General features: G+C 42.7%; 1 protein-coding gene across 3 annotated transcripts in view; it reads left to right on the plus strand.

Annotated features, from left to right (window-relative positions):
- Window positions 1-15,330, plus strand: part of ARFGEF1 (ARF guanine nucleotide exchange factor 1) — a 144,695-nt gene that overhangs the window by 53,622 nt on the left and 75,743 nt on the right. For all 3 annotated transcript variants that reach the window (XM_075583778.1, XM_075583775.1, XM_075583774.1), the window contains exons 2-4: window positions 10,451-10,481; window positions 11,345-11,504; window positions 12,928-13,074. In XM_075583778.1, the coding sequence (XP_075439893.1) occupies window positions 10,451-10,481; window positions 11,345-11,504; window positions 12,928-13,074 (338 nt within the window). The remainder of the gene's footprint in view (window positions 1-10,450; window positions 10,482-11,344; window positions 11,505-12,927; window positions 13,075-15,330) is intronic.

Raw genomic sequence — 15,330 nt, forward strand, 5'->3', positions numbered from 1 at the left:
CCATGACGTCCCACGGCTGGTTCGCCCTCATTGGCTGAACCGCTGGCGGGGGCGTGGCCACGCCTCCGTCGCAAACACTAAACTCAAATTCCCCTGCCTGCCTGAAAACCTGTCGCGCACCGCTGGGGAAAGGTGCGCGACAATGTAGGAACTAGGACCGGAGGTACTGGGGGGGCGGGGCTTGATCGCCGGCGTGCGCTGTAGTAGTTGGTGGGACCGCAGCTTAAACCTACTTACCTTGGCTCCGGCGGCTTCCTTCCTGCGTCGCCATGGCAACGCGGCATCAAAATTACGCCGCGAGGTCATGTGACGTCACGTTGCTATGGCAACATGGCGTCATTACGCCGGAGTGTGGATTAGGGGGGGGGGGGGGGGGGCGCGGGAGTGCGGGGACAGTCGGCAGGGGGCGCAGGGAAAAAAGTTTGCGCCCCCCTGAGTTACATGATGCAAAGCTGATGTTGATACAGAAAAGCATGATCACTTTACTGCTGCACCTCTTGTTGGTGTGAGGAAGGGAGAAATGCGTGAAACAAGGTAGGCACTGCGTGTTTGTACTGTTTGGAGGGATTGTGAGGGGTACCTGCAGTTGACAGTGGGAATCGAGCTGTAAATTGTTAGGTCGGCCAAATAATATTTTTTGTTTTCATTTCCTCTTATTAAAAACAAAAAAGCTTTAGATTTTAATAGGAAATGTGTGCTGGGTTTTACTTTACAAGGAAAATCTTAACCAGGAGTTTCTAAGCAAAATACAAGTGTACTGTATGTTGATTTAGGCTTTAGTGACCCGATTCCTTAAATCATTAAAAGGGGCAGAATATGTGGATACTACGGCAGTTGCTGATTTCTTAATTTTATTATTAATCATTTAAGGAAATACAAATATATAAGAAAATTAAAACATGTTATTTGTCTTTACAATGGATGTCCCTATATACTTAATCCACCAAAACAGCATTGGTAATATGTAACAAGTGCTAATCATGTGGTAGGGCAAAGATGGCGGAGTATGACTGCAGCAGGAACAAGTAGATCTGACCTTATCAGAGACTACATTGCAAACTGCAAATAAGTAGAGATTATGCCATCTGTAGAGTAGGTGAATACATTCTCACATGGTACTTGCAAGAGCCAATACAATTTGTTTATACAGGAAAGAGCACAATGTATGTAACTTAAAGCTGCACTATCTCTGTGGACCTGTGTGGTGCTTAACATTCCCCTGAACTGTAAAGCTGGAGGTGTATACTTTAAATGCAGTATGCGCTGTCCTGAAAATTTACATTTTCCATTCTGAATGTAATTCAAGATGGGGGATGTACTGTATTCCCCTCTGGAGACACGTGCAACGCATGGGCTGCTGTAGCTCCTACCTGGAGGCTTCAATTAGTCACAATACACAACATGATTTTATAGGGTTCAAGCATCCGCTGCCCTGCAACACCGAATCGCTTACAAGACAGTGTTTGCCAATAATAGCAGCTTCTCCGTATGTGTTGGGAGGAAAGTTAGGACAGTAATGAGGACAGCGGGGTTAGCAGCTATTCCAAACGTGCAGCCCCATTTACTGTTTTTAATAAAGGGTGTTGATTGCAGTCGGCTGTTGCAAACATAAAATGCTGCTGTATGCAGCACAATCCTCTTCCCCCTCCAACCCCAGTGGGACCAGCTGTGCCTCTGGACCAATCTCCAACCTATGTAACATCCACCTCCCCCCAAACCTTAAAGGGATCAGCTGTGCGGCAGGACCATACCCCACCCTGTGGCACACTCCGTCCCACAACGAGCAGCCACTTGACCTTTTTGTTCCGGTGTTGCCCCTTATTGCCTCTAGATTGTAACCTCTCACGAGCAGGGCCCTCATTACCTCTGTGTCTGTCTGCGCTTGTTTGTCCTTCTTTGTATGTCATTCTGTTTATGGAATTTATATCACTCTGTTCCCCTATTGTACCTCGCTGCAGTATATGTTCGTGCATTTGGAGGAAATGGTCATAATAATAATAATCTCGGCTTCCGTGAAATGTGGAGCAGCTGATGTTTGCCGCATGTCACATTTGGTCTTCAGTATCTTCCAACAGTGACCAAATAGTAGGAAACAATTTTGATGATGCTGAGCGAGAACGTCAGATCTGTTTGTGCAGATAAGGAGAAAAGAACAAGACGGGGAGCGGGCCACTTTAATGCATGCGTGTCTGTATAATCCTTTTTATTGGATTAGAAATGATGAATCACAACTAGATACTGCCGATCACAGAGAGCATTACGTATGACAATAGTCCTCTGACTAAACTGAATGAACCTGATGGCAAACAATTTTTCAAGGCCGAATTCTTTGTCTACTGAAACCATCTTCCCTCTGGAAGCTACTTGAGTGAATTGTGCTGTAGCTTGCAGTCTTTGGATTCTCTAAGGCTGGGGACATGGTGCCTTCACCCGTGCGGAGGCGTGCGCGGCCATGACGTCACCCGCTTGAAGCGGGTGCATTTTTCGTCCATTTTACACGTGCCGTCAGTGGGCGTGTGTAGGGGCGTGCCAGTGACGTCATGGAGCTGGTTCGCCCTCATTGGGCAAATGGCTCTCATGACCGGCCTGTCGCGCCGAGAAATCAGTTTGAACTGATTTATTGCGCAACGCGCGCCTCCTCCCGTTTCCTCCCGCACGTCGCAAGGACGAGAACACTCTATTCGCTCAGCGTACGGACGCATCCGCATGCACAATCTGCGGTACCATGGTCCATCATAATGGTAGTCTTCTCTGTAACTTGGTTTTTTAGTGGTTGTCATAATTTTCAGATTTGCATATCTGTATGCACTGCTTTAATGCTTGAAAGAGAATGGAAGGAGAATTATTTTGTAAGCCATGTAATTTCTTTGATGCAATATGGCTGTAAAATATAGTTTCTGCAACAAGCATAAATGGGATTGGATAGATTTTTTTTTATTTAACCATTGCTCCCTATGCAGTTTCCACTTAAGTGGCTAAGGGAAGTTTCAGATTTTTAATATAAAAATTTCAAACAATGATTTACGTGTCAATTTTGTGGTGTATCCTAGTAACCCCCGGGGTGGGGGGAGTGGGCGGAGAAGAGTGCGGGGCAAAGTAAAGCCCGCGGGATGGTTGCCCAGGTAGAGACCTGCTCCCTCTGCCCCTACCTGGGGGGCGGAGGCAGCAGCAGAGGAGGTAGCAGCGTGGTGGAAGCTAAACCAGGTCCTAACACAGAAGTTAGGACCGACTGAAAGTTGGACCCAACATCCGTAATCACCGCCTGGGCCGACTCGCGCTGCCTCCGCTGCCTACACCACAGGGCAGGGGCCGATGGAGAAGGGAGGTGTGGAGTTGGGAGTGGTGGAGCAGGGAGTAGCGTGGGGGGGTGGGGGGGGGTGGGAGAAAAAAAAAGGATAGGGGAGATGCAGGTGAAGAGGGGAGCTTTGGAAAGCTGTGCGGGCCACTTATTGCAGATTCTACATTGTGTGTGGCCCACTAAGCTTACCATAGCTTGTGAAGTGGCCCTCCAGACAAAATAATTTCCCAAACCTGTAGTAACCCATACACTGTTTATCTTTTTCTTTAAAAAAAAAGTGCATATGAGTTCATGACTTCAGCAATCTCATTAACATAATATTCCTCTGAATGTGCCATATGATACAGAATATAAACTATAATTTTGTCTACTGTATGTATGTAAAGCAACATTTTTTTTATTTGCAATAAATTAACTTGTTGCACAGCGAAACATTTCAGCATTTGGGTTGATGTACTATGGGTTGCTTTTGGGTTGATGTGCTTAAAACTGCATTGTAATTGGTTTTTCCACAGGGCACCCTTAAGGTTAGTCTAAGGCAGGGGTGCACATTCTTTCCCTGCTCGCCCCCCCCTCCCCCCCTTACCTTCACTCAGTCTCTCCAGCGTCAAATGATGCCATGGGGTCACGTGACGTCACGTTACCATGGCAACGCGACCCCATGGCGTCATTTGATGTCGCGTTATGATGACGCGTCGCCAAAAACGAGGTTAAGGATGTTGCAGATGCCTCACGCGATCCCCCGGCATTTAATTTAAATGCCGTGGGGAAGAGTGCGGGCCTCTGCAACCGCCGTGCCCCCCCCACTTTGCGCCCACCTAGTCTAAGGCACCACTGGGTGACATGAAGGAATGACACCACTTTAGGGACACAACGTGAAATATGACAACTGATATTGTTAGCAATTAGAAATTGTTACATCTGCCCCTTCCTTACTATGTTGCATGTAATATTTAAATTGTATCTAATTTTAGTCTTTTATAGTTACATAGTAGATGAGGTTGAAAAAAGACATGCGTCCATCAAGTTCAACATATGCTAAATTTAGACGACAGATACTTTATCCTATATCCGTACTTACAGTATATTAATCCAAAGGAAGGTAAAACCCCCAGTAACATACAGTATCATCCAATAATATCTCATAAGGAGAAAAAATATATTCCTTCCTGACTCCAAGAATTGGCAATCAGATTAATCCCTGGATCAACATCTTTCCCATGTTTACTTATTTGGTATATCCCTGTATACCTTACGTTACTAAAAAGATGTCCAAACCTTTTTTTGAACAAATCTATTGTATCTGTCATCACAGTCTCCATGGGTAATGAATTCCACATTGTAACTGCTCTTGCTGTAAAAGAACACTTTCCTTTGTTGCTGGTGAAATCTCCTTTCCTCCAACCTTAAGGGATGACCCAGAGTTCTTTATACTGCCCGTGGGATGAATAAGATGGATCACCTTTACTCTATGCCCAGGACATACTTGAAAAAGAGCGGTAACTCTCAATGTATTACTTCCTGGTAAAACATTTTATAAATAAATTATAGTTCTTTTGAAAGCTCCTTGTATTGTCCCCGAATATGTTTGTATATAGTTATCATATCCCCTCTTTGGCCTCGGCCATGGTTTCTGCTGGCGGGCGGAGGCGCGCTGAGGCTAAGGGAAAGCGGGTGCTTTCCCTGGCCTTAGACAGCGCGCCATCCGGGGGCGTGTCGGCGGGCGGGCCAGTGATGTCACTGAGCTGGTTCGCCCTCATTGGGCGAACCGCTCACGTGACCGGCCCTGCGCTCCCTGGCAAGCGGGAAAATTTAAAATTTTCCTAAGACCTACGCTTCCGTGCGCTTGCGGAAGCGTAGGCGAACCCCTACTAAAGCCGCTCTCATTGCGGCTGTAGGGGCTCAGTGCTGAGCGGAAGCGCGCCTCCGCCCGCAAGCACTATCCATGGACCCGGCCTTAGATGCCTCTTTTCTAATGTAAATAAATCTAAACTAGCTAGCCTCTCCTCATAAGTTAGATTGTCCATCCCCTTTATTAATTTGGTGGCTCTTCTCTGCACTCTCGCTAGTTCTATAATGTCTTTTCTGAGGAGTGGTGCCCAAAATTGTACTATAGTAAAGTTTCAGTCTTGCACACCATAAATAATACAATAACAGCAAAATACTTGCGTTTTTGGTACCGGTGCACCTTGGTTCAGGGGGAAAAACCTGTTTTGAGAATTCCTACGTATAAGCAAAGAAAGGGAAATCCAGAGCACTGCCTTTGACTGAATACATTTTCATTTCAAATCCGCAATGCCCTGGATTTCCCTTCCTTTGCCCAAAATTGTACCACATATTCAAGGTGTAGTCTTACCAACGCTTTATAAAGGGGCATAATTATGTTTACTTCCCTTCCATCCATTGCCCATTTAATGCAATATAAGGTTTTGTTTGGCTTTGCAGCTACTGCATGACATTGGGCACTATTGCCAAGCCTGCTGTCTACAAGCACTCCTAAATCCTTCTCCATCAAGGATTCACCCAATGTATCCCCATTTAATTTGTAAATGTATTCTTGCTTCCTAAGTGCATAACCTTACCTTTATCTGTATTAAACCTCATCTGCCATTTACCTGCCCACGTTTCCAGTCTCTCCAAGTCCTTCTGGAGAGAAATTACATCCTGCTCTGATTCTATTACCTTACACAATTTAGTATCAGCAAAGATGGAGACTTTGCTCTCGATGCCAACCTCAAGGTCATTAATAAACAAGTTAAAAAGCAGGGGTCCCAGTACCGATCCCTGAGGTACTCCACTCACGACTTTAGCCCAACCTGAAAAAGTTCAATCTATGACAACCCTCTGTTGTCTGTCCTTTAACCAGTTTTCAATCCAGGTGCATATATTATTACTGAGTCTAATTTGCTTTATTTTGTACACCAACCTCTTGTGTGAAACCGTATCAAAAGCCTTTGCAAAATCTAAGTAGACCACATCAACTTCATTACCCTGGTCTAAATGCCTACTTGCCTCCTCAAAGAAACAAATAAGGTTAGGCCGCGCTTATTGTGATGGCGACTGCGACGCTGACGTCACGCTGCGGTTGCTGGAAAGATCAAATTGAAATGACTTTCAGCGATCGCGACCAAGCCGTCGCATCGCGCTTACTATAAGCACACGCGACGGTGGCAATGCATTTTTTTGGGCGCGCCGTTGCCGGCACTATAAGCGCGGCCTTAGTTTGGCTTGATCTATCCTTCATAAATCCATGCTGACTATTAGTAATGATTTTGTTTTCCATTAGGTATTCCTGAATATTATCCCGTATTAAACCTTCAAGAGTTAGATTTACACAGTTCTAATTTGGTTTGCTGCTGTATAGGTCAAGCATTCGCAATGTTCGGACTTGATTGAATCATTGAACTAATACTTCATAATTGGAAGAACACACACTGCCAGCTTCTATAGTCCTTATTCTAAGGGACAGGCATATTAATTGGACTAATGCCCAAATCCATTTGTTCTTCCCAAAATATTTCCCATATTATACACGACCAAACATTTTGGATTTACGAATCCACCCAAAAGTCTAGGATAAATAGGAAATACAGGTATTTCAAATAGATTATATTACTGGGTCTTTTAATTCCTATAAAATACATTTGCCGTTGCTTTGTATTCCTGGACATACACTGAGAAGCGCAAACTCAATTGTGTCTTTCCTAGTACTTATTCTTATTTTTAATAAAACCCGGTTGCTTGTGACTTGCTGTATTTTTGTCACCGGAAGAATGGGTGGATGATTACATTGCATAATGCTGTGTTTCGTTACAATAATTATCCCTGCTTATTCACAGGTGGCTTGGGTAATGATGACTCACCTTTTTTTCCTTTTCATACATTTCATATCTGGTGATACTAAATACAGTTTACTCTGCACAAAGTCTATAATTTGTAATCAATATTTGAATGTACAGTTTATTAGAGTTATTGTAGCATTAGGCTCTAACCCCACTATGTTTTACTCTAGAGAATGATGGCATGTTCATTAAACGTGGAACAATATTGGGGCATCTCAAAATCTATTTTGCTGAAATATTTGTACTCTGTAAACCATGTCTTAAAGGAGCAATCCAACCCATTGATTTATTTTTTTGCAAACTTTTTTCTTTTCTTTTACATTGGATCGAAGCAGTGGGGCTCTGGAGCTGAACCCCAGTAATTTCAGGGAGACCCCCGGCTCTGTAGATACCTCTGTAGTAGGTGCCAGTAGCCGCTCTGGCTGAGCTAGCTGGATTTTAAAGTTTAAAGCTCCCGCGTCACATGAACCAATAGAAAGCCGCACCGATGATGTCACAGAATCCTATTGGTCCGCATCCAAATTGGAATTAAATGTAGTTTAGCTAGATTTGCATATCAAGCGTTTCAGTGCAGGTTATATGTATATATAATTGTTTGTAGAGTTTGAGACTCCAAATAGCAGGAGGTAGTACAAACATGTGGGAGGGTGAGAGGGTAAAAGAGAATTCCAGTTCCTTCTGGGGTTCTCTTTATGTTCTTGAATTTTTGTTTTGAAATTCTTACTGGCAAGTGTTTCTGGAGCAACTGCAGATCACTTGTCGTGGGATAGCCTCGTGCCCTCAACAGCTGAAAGAGGAAGATGCTCCAGATATTATTACGGTGGCCCTAAATTCGGACTAATTAGGTTGCACAAATTCAACGTTGCTTAGGGCCATCCAAGTGCATGTCCATAGTGCATCACTTGGTAATAGACAATTGCAAATGTAGCTTTTCTCAAAGGCTGTATGCGGTCTTATCGACATTCGTTTTAGGGAGACGTGCAAGAGGTTGTAGACATTTTTCTCGTGAGCAATAATATGGCAGATAAAAGTCCCTTTGCAAGTCATCTGATTCCAGTCCAAGTCTCTTTCATCCAGCCTTTCGCACACACCTCAGAAGATAGGAGGGAGGAGTGGCTGAGTGACGCAGGGGAGCCTGGTTTAATTCCCGGTGTCTCCTCCTTTTGACCTTGGGCAAGTTGCTTTATCTCCCTGTGCCTAAGGCACTAAAAACATAGATTGTAAACTCATCTGGGCTCCCTCGCTCCCTCCTCCCTCTCCCTCCCAATTGCTTTTCTCAATAACAATTGGAGACGTAATAGCCAGATGACTGGGGAGTATTGGCCTAGAAGACTTTGTGTAAGAACCGGGGTTCTTGTGCCACAGGTTGGGACATCTGTGCTTTAGAACAAGTGAAATAAAATGAGTCATTGGATTGCATAGACAGATCGCTGACAAGGGTTTATTTTGGTCTTTGGGTAGACTGCACTCCTTTGTGTGTCTTGCAGAGCTGCAGTTGCATGTTATTACAAAGCACTGGACTGAATGCTAAAATGATTTAATTCAGCTCTTTGCCATAGAGTTCTTGCTTGACTGTGACCATGTGTCCATGTTGCATTCAGAATTGGTAGGACTTTTTTCCTTTTGATTTTACCAAGTGTCTTCTTTAAAGCTGCAGACCAAGCAATATCCTACATGTGTTTTTTTGTTTTTTAAATCAGTTCTGTACTTTGAGAAAATACTTGTTGCCTTTAAAAAAAAAAAAAAAAACTCTAAATGACCCTTTTAATGTATTCTTATGTAACAAGCATTTTTTGTTTCTATAGCAACCATTTACAAAGTCACATTTCCTTCCTCTTCTGAAACAGGCTCTGATACACCCCTTTTTGATCCCTGCCCTCTCTCTAGCAGTGCACAAATTGTATCTAGTGACTGCCTGGTCACATGATCTTACCCACAGAACTTTGCATCTTTGGTCATCTTTTGCTGCACGGACAGCCATTTAGTGAACCCCCGAGCCGAAACTTCACCGATCGATCACAGGAGAACATATCCATCAGCAACATAGCTAATTACTTATCATTGTGAGGATTGTATTGATGCACATATTAAAGAGTGGGGGGGGGGGGGGGGGGGGGAAACGCAGCTTGGACTGCTGTTTTATTGTACTGTATAAAAAAATCAGTAATACAGAAAAAATGACTACGCACAGGGAAAGATTAACAGACGTTTAAATGTGTACAATAGAGCAGGGGTGCGCAAACTGGGGGCGCGAGCTTTTCAAGGCGGGCAGCGGGGAGGTTACAGCTGTCCCGCACTCTCCCCCATGGCATTTAAATAAAATGCCGGGGGACAGCGTGAGGCCTCTGTAACGTCTCATACCTTGTCTTCGGTGATGCGTCGCCATGTTAGCCCAGCGTCAAATGTTGCAGCGGGTTCACGTGACGTTGCGTGATTTGACGCCGGAGCCTAGCGGGGGGGCGTCAACGTTTCAAGGCCTCCTGGCCCCTTCGTCAGGCTTAAGGCCAGGAGGCCTTGAAATGTTGCTCTGTTGTGCACATAATTGTGTCTGCTAACTTTTCCTTTTCCTGTGTGTACTATTTTTTCTGCATTGCTGGGTTTTTTTTGATACTTAAAAAGAAACTTTGTGAGTTTGATTTGCTTTTTTTGAGTGCTGATACAGTATGGTTTTTGCATAGTTTGCATCTTGTGGTATATATACAGTAGCACCTCTAGCTGAATTATAGTAGACAGGGTGAGTGCTAGTTCATTATATAAAAAAAAAAATTGTCATTCAGAATTTGTGTCATATGTTACTTAAAACTAGGATTTAAAGTTGTGGCGATGTGCAGTTGACAAGTCGAGTCTGCTTTGTCAATAATCAAGAAAATATGGGCACAGAAGGAAACGACCTGTATATGTGGCCAACACAATAGGTAGAAATTCAAGAAAGAAAAAAATAGTATTTCCCCATAACATATTAACGTAGAGCTCACCCGATGACAGGTCCCTACTTTAACATAACCTTGTATTCTCCCCTGGTCCAGAAATACATGGACATTTATATAAGACTGGTGTAAGCACGTTTTGTGTTTTATTTCTACTTTGTTTTGTCACCGTAACATCTGTAAAACTAGCTCTTTGCTGTCTGTGTGACAATGCAAAGGGTTTCATACAGTATATAATCCTAATGTAAATCTGTGCTAACTCTTTCCCTGAATTGACACTACATCGTAAAGTGACACTTTATTGGAATAAAAGTGTAAATTGTTCATTTTGGAGCTTGATGCCCATATGTCTAAATCTTTCTTTTCTTCTATTTGTTCCCCAGAGGAAATAATATGTGAAACTGAAAAGCAAAGGTATGTGCTTAATATTTACGTATATTTTACACTTGGATGCATAAACAAGCCTGTTAGCTATATAGTGTGCCTATTACTTTTTACCTGTGATGGTCCTGAAATAAGGTAGATTAATCTTTATCCAGTCCATCACCCATTCATACTGCCTGATTTCAAGAAAACGACAATGTTAAAGGATTTTGTGTTTCTTACTGTTAGTTTCTGTATTTCTGTTGAGCTTTTCAGTCTCAGGGAAATGATACCAGGCTTGAGAATCCAGACCTCCATGACATCTTAGGATATTTCAGACTAACCTGAAGGCTTCCCCATGGGAAAATGACAGAAGATAGGCTAAATCTTTCACCAGCAATCCATTCAAATCATAACCATTCAATTATAGAACAATAGGACTTTGCAATTACATTTACAAACAGGACCTTATTTATTGAATTGTATGATTTATTGATAATACGGTTTAGTTTCAGCTGTATAAGAACTTTAATGTAATATGATATGCAGAAAGCGTGTGCCTCAGCAACTGTATTAAATGCGGGTTACTGTATTAAATGCGGGTTACTGCATTAAATGCGGGTTACTGCATTAAATGCGGGTTACTGCATTAAATGCGGGTTACTGTATTAAATGCAGATGTGCAAACCTTGCGGCCTGGATGGATTAACGCAGGGGGGGTCCGATTCCGTGGATTCCCCCCCCCCCCCCCCCTTGCAGCACGTTTTTTTTTGGTTGCGGCGCTGGGGACAGCAAGTCTTTCCTACATCTGTAAATAGGGAGTGTCCTTGTGATGGTGAAGAAAAATGGTAGACAAACATTCAGGTGGTGTGGCCTGCGTTTTAATGGGTGTTTTTGCCTTTCTTTCTATCTAGTCCTCCCCACGGAGAAGCGAAAGCTGATTCCAGCACTCTCCCACCTGTGAAATCAAAGGCGGCCAGTTTTATTGAAGCCGACAAGTACTTTTTACCATTTGAACTTGCATGCCAGTCAAAATGTCCGCGAATCGTCAGCACATCTCTGGACTGCTTGCAGGTCTGTATAATAATTCTCTGCAAATACAACGGTTTATGGCTGATGTTTTTGCAAGTCATTCTGTTTGCGGAATTTCTTTTATTCATTTAGGTACATTCTGTATAAATGTTTTAGAGAGAAATGCACCTTGTTGGCTAGGAAGAAAAGCAGCAATCATACCTACATGTTTTTTTTTGGGGGGGTGGGGGGAGTTTGCGTTCTTTACGCTGTTGCAAGTTGCTGCTTTCCTTGTATTCGAGGACATGTAATAACACATCTAAGTCCTTGGTATATGTTTTGGACGTCTCACAGCAGCAGCCGGTGTTTGCCCTACTCATCATTTCCACTATTGGGTAACACATAATTATGGTTGGAATTATCCAGTAGTGTGCTGATGATCAATTCCTACTTTCTATTAACTTCCAACTCCCAATCAATAACGCAATAACCAGTACTGTGGAGGTCAACTTTGACCTGCTAATGCATTTATTGTGCATGAACAGAACACCAAGTCAACATTACATACGTGGCACAGCCTGCACCAGAGAATGAAGGTTGTTCAATTATTTGTGCTAATGGGAAAGGCTTTGTGGGATAGGGAACGTTCTCATCAGTCGCTTTCTAAAGTATTTTTGTACCATTATACACGATCATTACATATGGTTTATGTTTCTTAGAGCTCAATATGTAGTTTGTAGCCTTCAACGGGCACACTTTCTACTTACATATTGCAAACAGCAGATCTATTGTCGTAAGATTAACTATGGGAACGGTGTCTAGCATTCTCAGGTTATATTGTATGGAACACGTGCTACTATGTCAGAATATGATCAACTGAAAAGTCTGTATGCTGTACCTGGTAAGTACAGATGCTCCTGACAATGGCTGTGTCAGTGTGTGAAATGTCAAATGTGACAGGGTGGATGAGGACGTAACCAGGGCTGCAATCTTCAGTTGCACACCCATCCAAGGAAAACCGAACCCACCGCAGTTACATTGTCTGTTTATTTAGCCCGTTGTTAAATGCTAACATTTTCTTTCAGACGCTTCACAGGCTTTTTTGTGTTCTTGATTCATATTGTTTTTTTAATATGTTATTTTTGGGAGAATAATACCAGTGTTTTTAATTCAGTGGGACTCTGGTAAATAAAATAACGTCTTCAGCTATTTTGTTTATGGTATTGGGTGGTGGAGGGGGGAATAAAGCAGAACGAATAAATATTGAATGTTTGCCATTCAATTTTTCTTCCGATATTTGCTGGATCTTTCAATGTATATTGTCACTAATGTGAGGTCTATTTTTCCTAGTGCCCTAAAGTGCTGCGTACGTGATTCATGCTATATACATGAAAATGTACATGCAAGGAATTGACATTTGTAGGTTTGATAATATGCAGACTTTCTCTGTATTTACTATTGACATTTGTCTTTCTTTCTCTTCTAGAAACTTATAGCTTACGGGCACTTGACTGGGAACGCACCAGATAGCACAACACCGGGGAAAAAATTAATTGATCGAATTATCGAAACAATATGTGGCTGTTTCCAAGGACCCCAGACAGATGAAGGTGTCCAGCTCCAAATAATAAAGGTATTGAACAAGGATAGCCGGCTACCATTTACTTGGCTTTTTTTTTTTTTTATCGTGGTGAAAACATGGTTTCCCAAACATATTTCTGATGCTATTCAGGTTGGAGATATGGCGTTTTGGACTGGTAACCCGTCAGCACAGTTTCTCAGAGCTGTAGATGCCTGCGGTGGGAATATGGCTTCTTGAAATGCCGCAGCTTGTACCTCTCTTTATGGTGTTCAGCTTGTTCCATAATTTCTGATTACCTAGGACTACAGAATCTGAGAGGAAGGAATCTGCTACGTGTAGCGACACAAATAATGCAGCAAAAGAGGAGAAAAACCTGAGATTGCCCTATTTAATGATGAGTAATCTGTGTTAGGCCAAAAAGTACTCATTACAACTTTTAAAGGAGCAAAAAAAAAAAAACAGGGAATTTTTACAAATCTTTTAACTTCGGATGGAAGCAGGGGGTCTCTGCAGCGGAACCCCGTTAATTTCAGCTCTAGGGACCCCCTGCTTCTGGAGTTACCTCTGAAGGGGGTTCCAGTATCAACTGCACGTTTAAAGCTCCTGAGTCACGTGGGCCAAGAGGGAGCCGCACCAGGTGACATCACAGCTTCCTACTGGCCCATGGGGCGCGGGAGCTTTGAGAAGCGGCCATTACGTTTTTCCTGCTAGAATTTCCGGCGCCCCCTGCGGAGATAAGTATCTTCCTCAGAGCTGAAATGAATAGGGTTCTGGGCCGGGGAGCGATATTCACCTACGAAAGGAAGCTGCATCTGGTGATGTCACGGCTTTCTATTGGCCCGTAGGGCCTGGGAGCTTTGAATGTCGGCCATAATGTGAACCCTGGAGTGGCTACCGGCACCTACTATGGAAGGTAAGTATTTCCAAAAGCAGGGGGTCACCGTGGCTGAAATTAATGGAGTTCAGCTCCAGAGACCCCCTGCTTCAATCCTCTACATAAAAAAAGGCATCTCTTTAAAGAGATATATGAGCTTGTATTTTTATAAAGCCTTTTAGTGACGCTTACTAGTAATAGCTTCTGTTTGCATAGGACCCTTCAATTCATAGTGTTTTGCTCTTCTAGTTCAGAGATGTCCATGGAAGAGTCCTAGCAAAACATTTCTGCCTCTCCAGCGTATATGACTGAATCCAACGACTAGATGGAAAAAAACTAAATATTTTCCAAGAATTGTCCGGTCTGTTCAAGTTCTGAGTCCATCAGTATTTTTCCAAAGTTAAAAGCTACTGGAGAGTTCTGTAATGGAATGTGTGCTTGGTATGAAACAGAGAAGTAAGGGCAATATGTACGTGGAACATCACCTTCCACCACTATGCCAGACCAATCCTTTGGGTTACAATTCATATTGTCTCCTTTCACCTCTACAGCTCTCTCTCGCATTAAACCTTTTTTCCTCACCGCCCCTTACCTGTGGAACTCTGTCACACTCTGTATACGCCACACACCTTCTCTCCCCACCTTTAATAAGCCAAACCTTAAAACCCACCTCTTAAACGAAGCGCTCCAATAGCCTGGACTCACGGCTGATGTCATACACCCACAGTCACTCGTACCAATGACTGCCATGTACTGCGCTTATTCCCTCACCTGTGTAAATCATACCACTTAAATTGTAAGCTCTCCGGTTCAGGGATTTCCTTTCCTATTGTCTCATTTTGTTTTGTTCTACTTATTGTACTATAATTCCCTGTACTAAATTATCTCTTTTGTAAAGCTCCAAGTACAGCTGTGACGCTATACAGTATAAATAAAGATATATATATATATATATATATACATATATATATATATATATATATATATATATATATAAATATACAAGCTGCGCCTATATACTCAATGGGACAAATAAGTAAATATAGGAGCTAATATAATAGCACATTCAACACTAGACATAACCACATATAAGATTGTAATATAATAATATAACTGAAATTACACAAAAACAATAAAAATATATAAAAAAATTGTGAGGTACCAGTCCCTTTTCAGTTCACATTGGATAAATTCCAAAAATAATCCGGGCTCCGGCTGCTTTCAAAAGGGAGAACCAGCTCCAGGACCTATAGATAAAAGAAAAGAGCGCACGGCCCATAGTGTGATACTGTATTTACTTTAATATAAAAGGTAGAGGGGAAAAAGCTCACTCACAAAAGTATAATAAAATCAGGCATGTAGTGATACCATATCACAAAGTACTGCAGACATCTCAGTGGATCCCATGCATCATCCACAGTGTCGGTACTCCG

This window comes from Ascaphus truei, chromosome 2 (genome assembly GCF_040206685.1).
Source record: "Ascaphus truei isolate aAscTru1 chromosome 2, aAscTru1.hap1, whole genome shotgun sequence".
Classification (NCBI taxonomy): domain Eukaryota; kingdom Metazoa; phylum Chordata; class Amphibia; order Anura; family Ascaphidae; genus Ascaphus; species Ascaphus truei.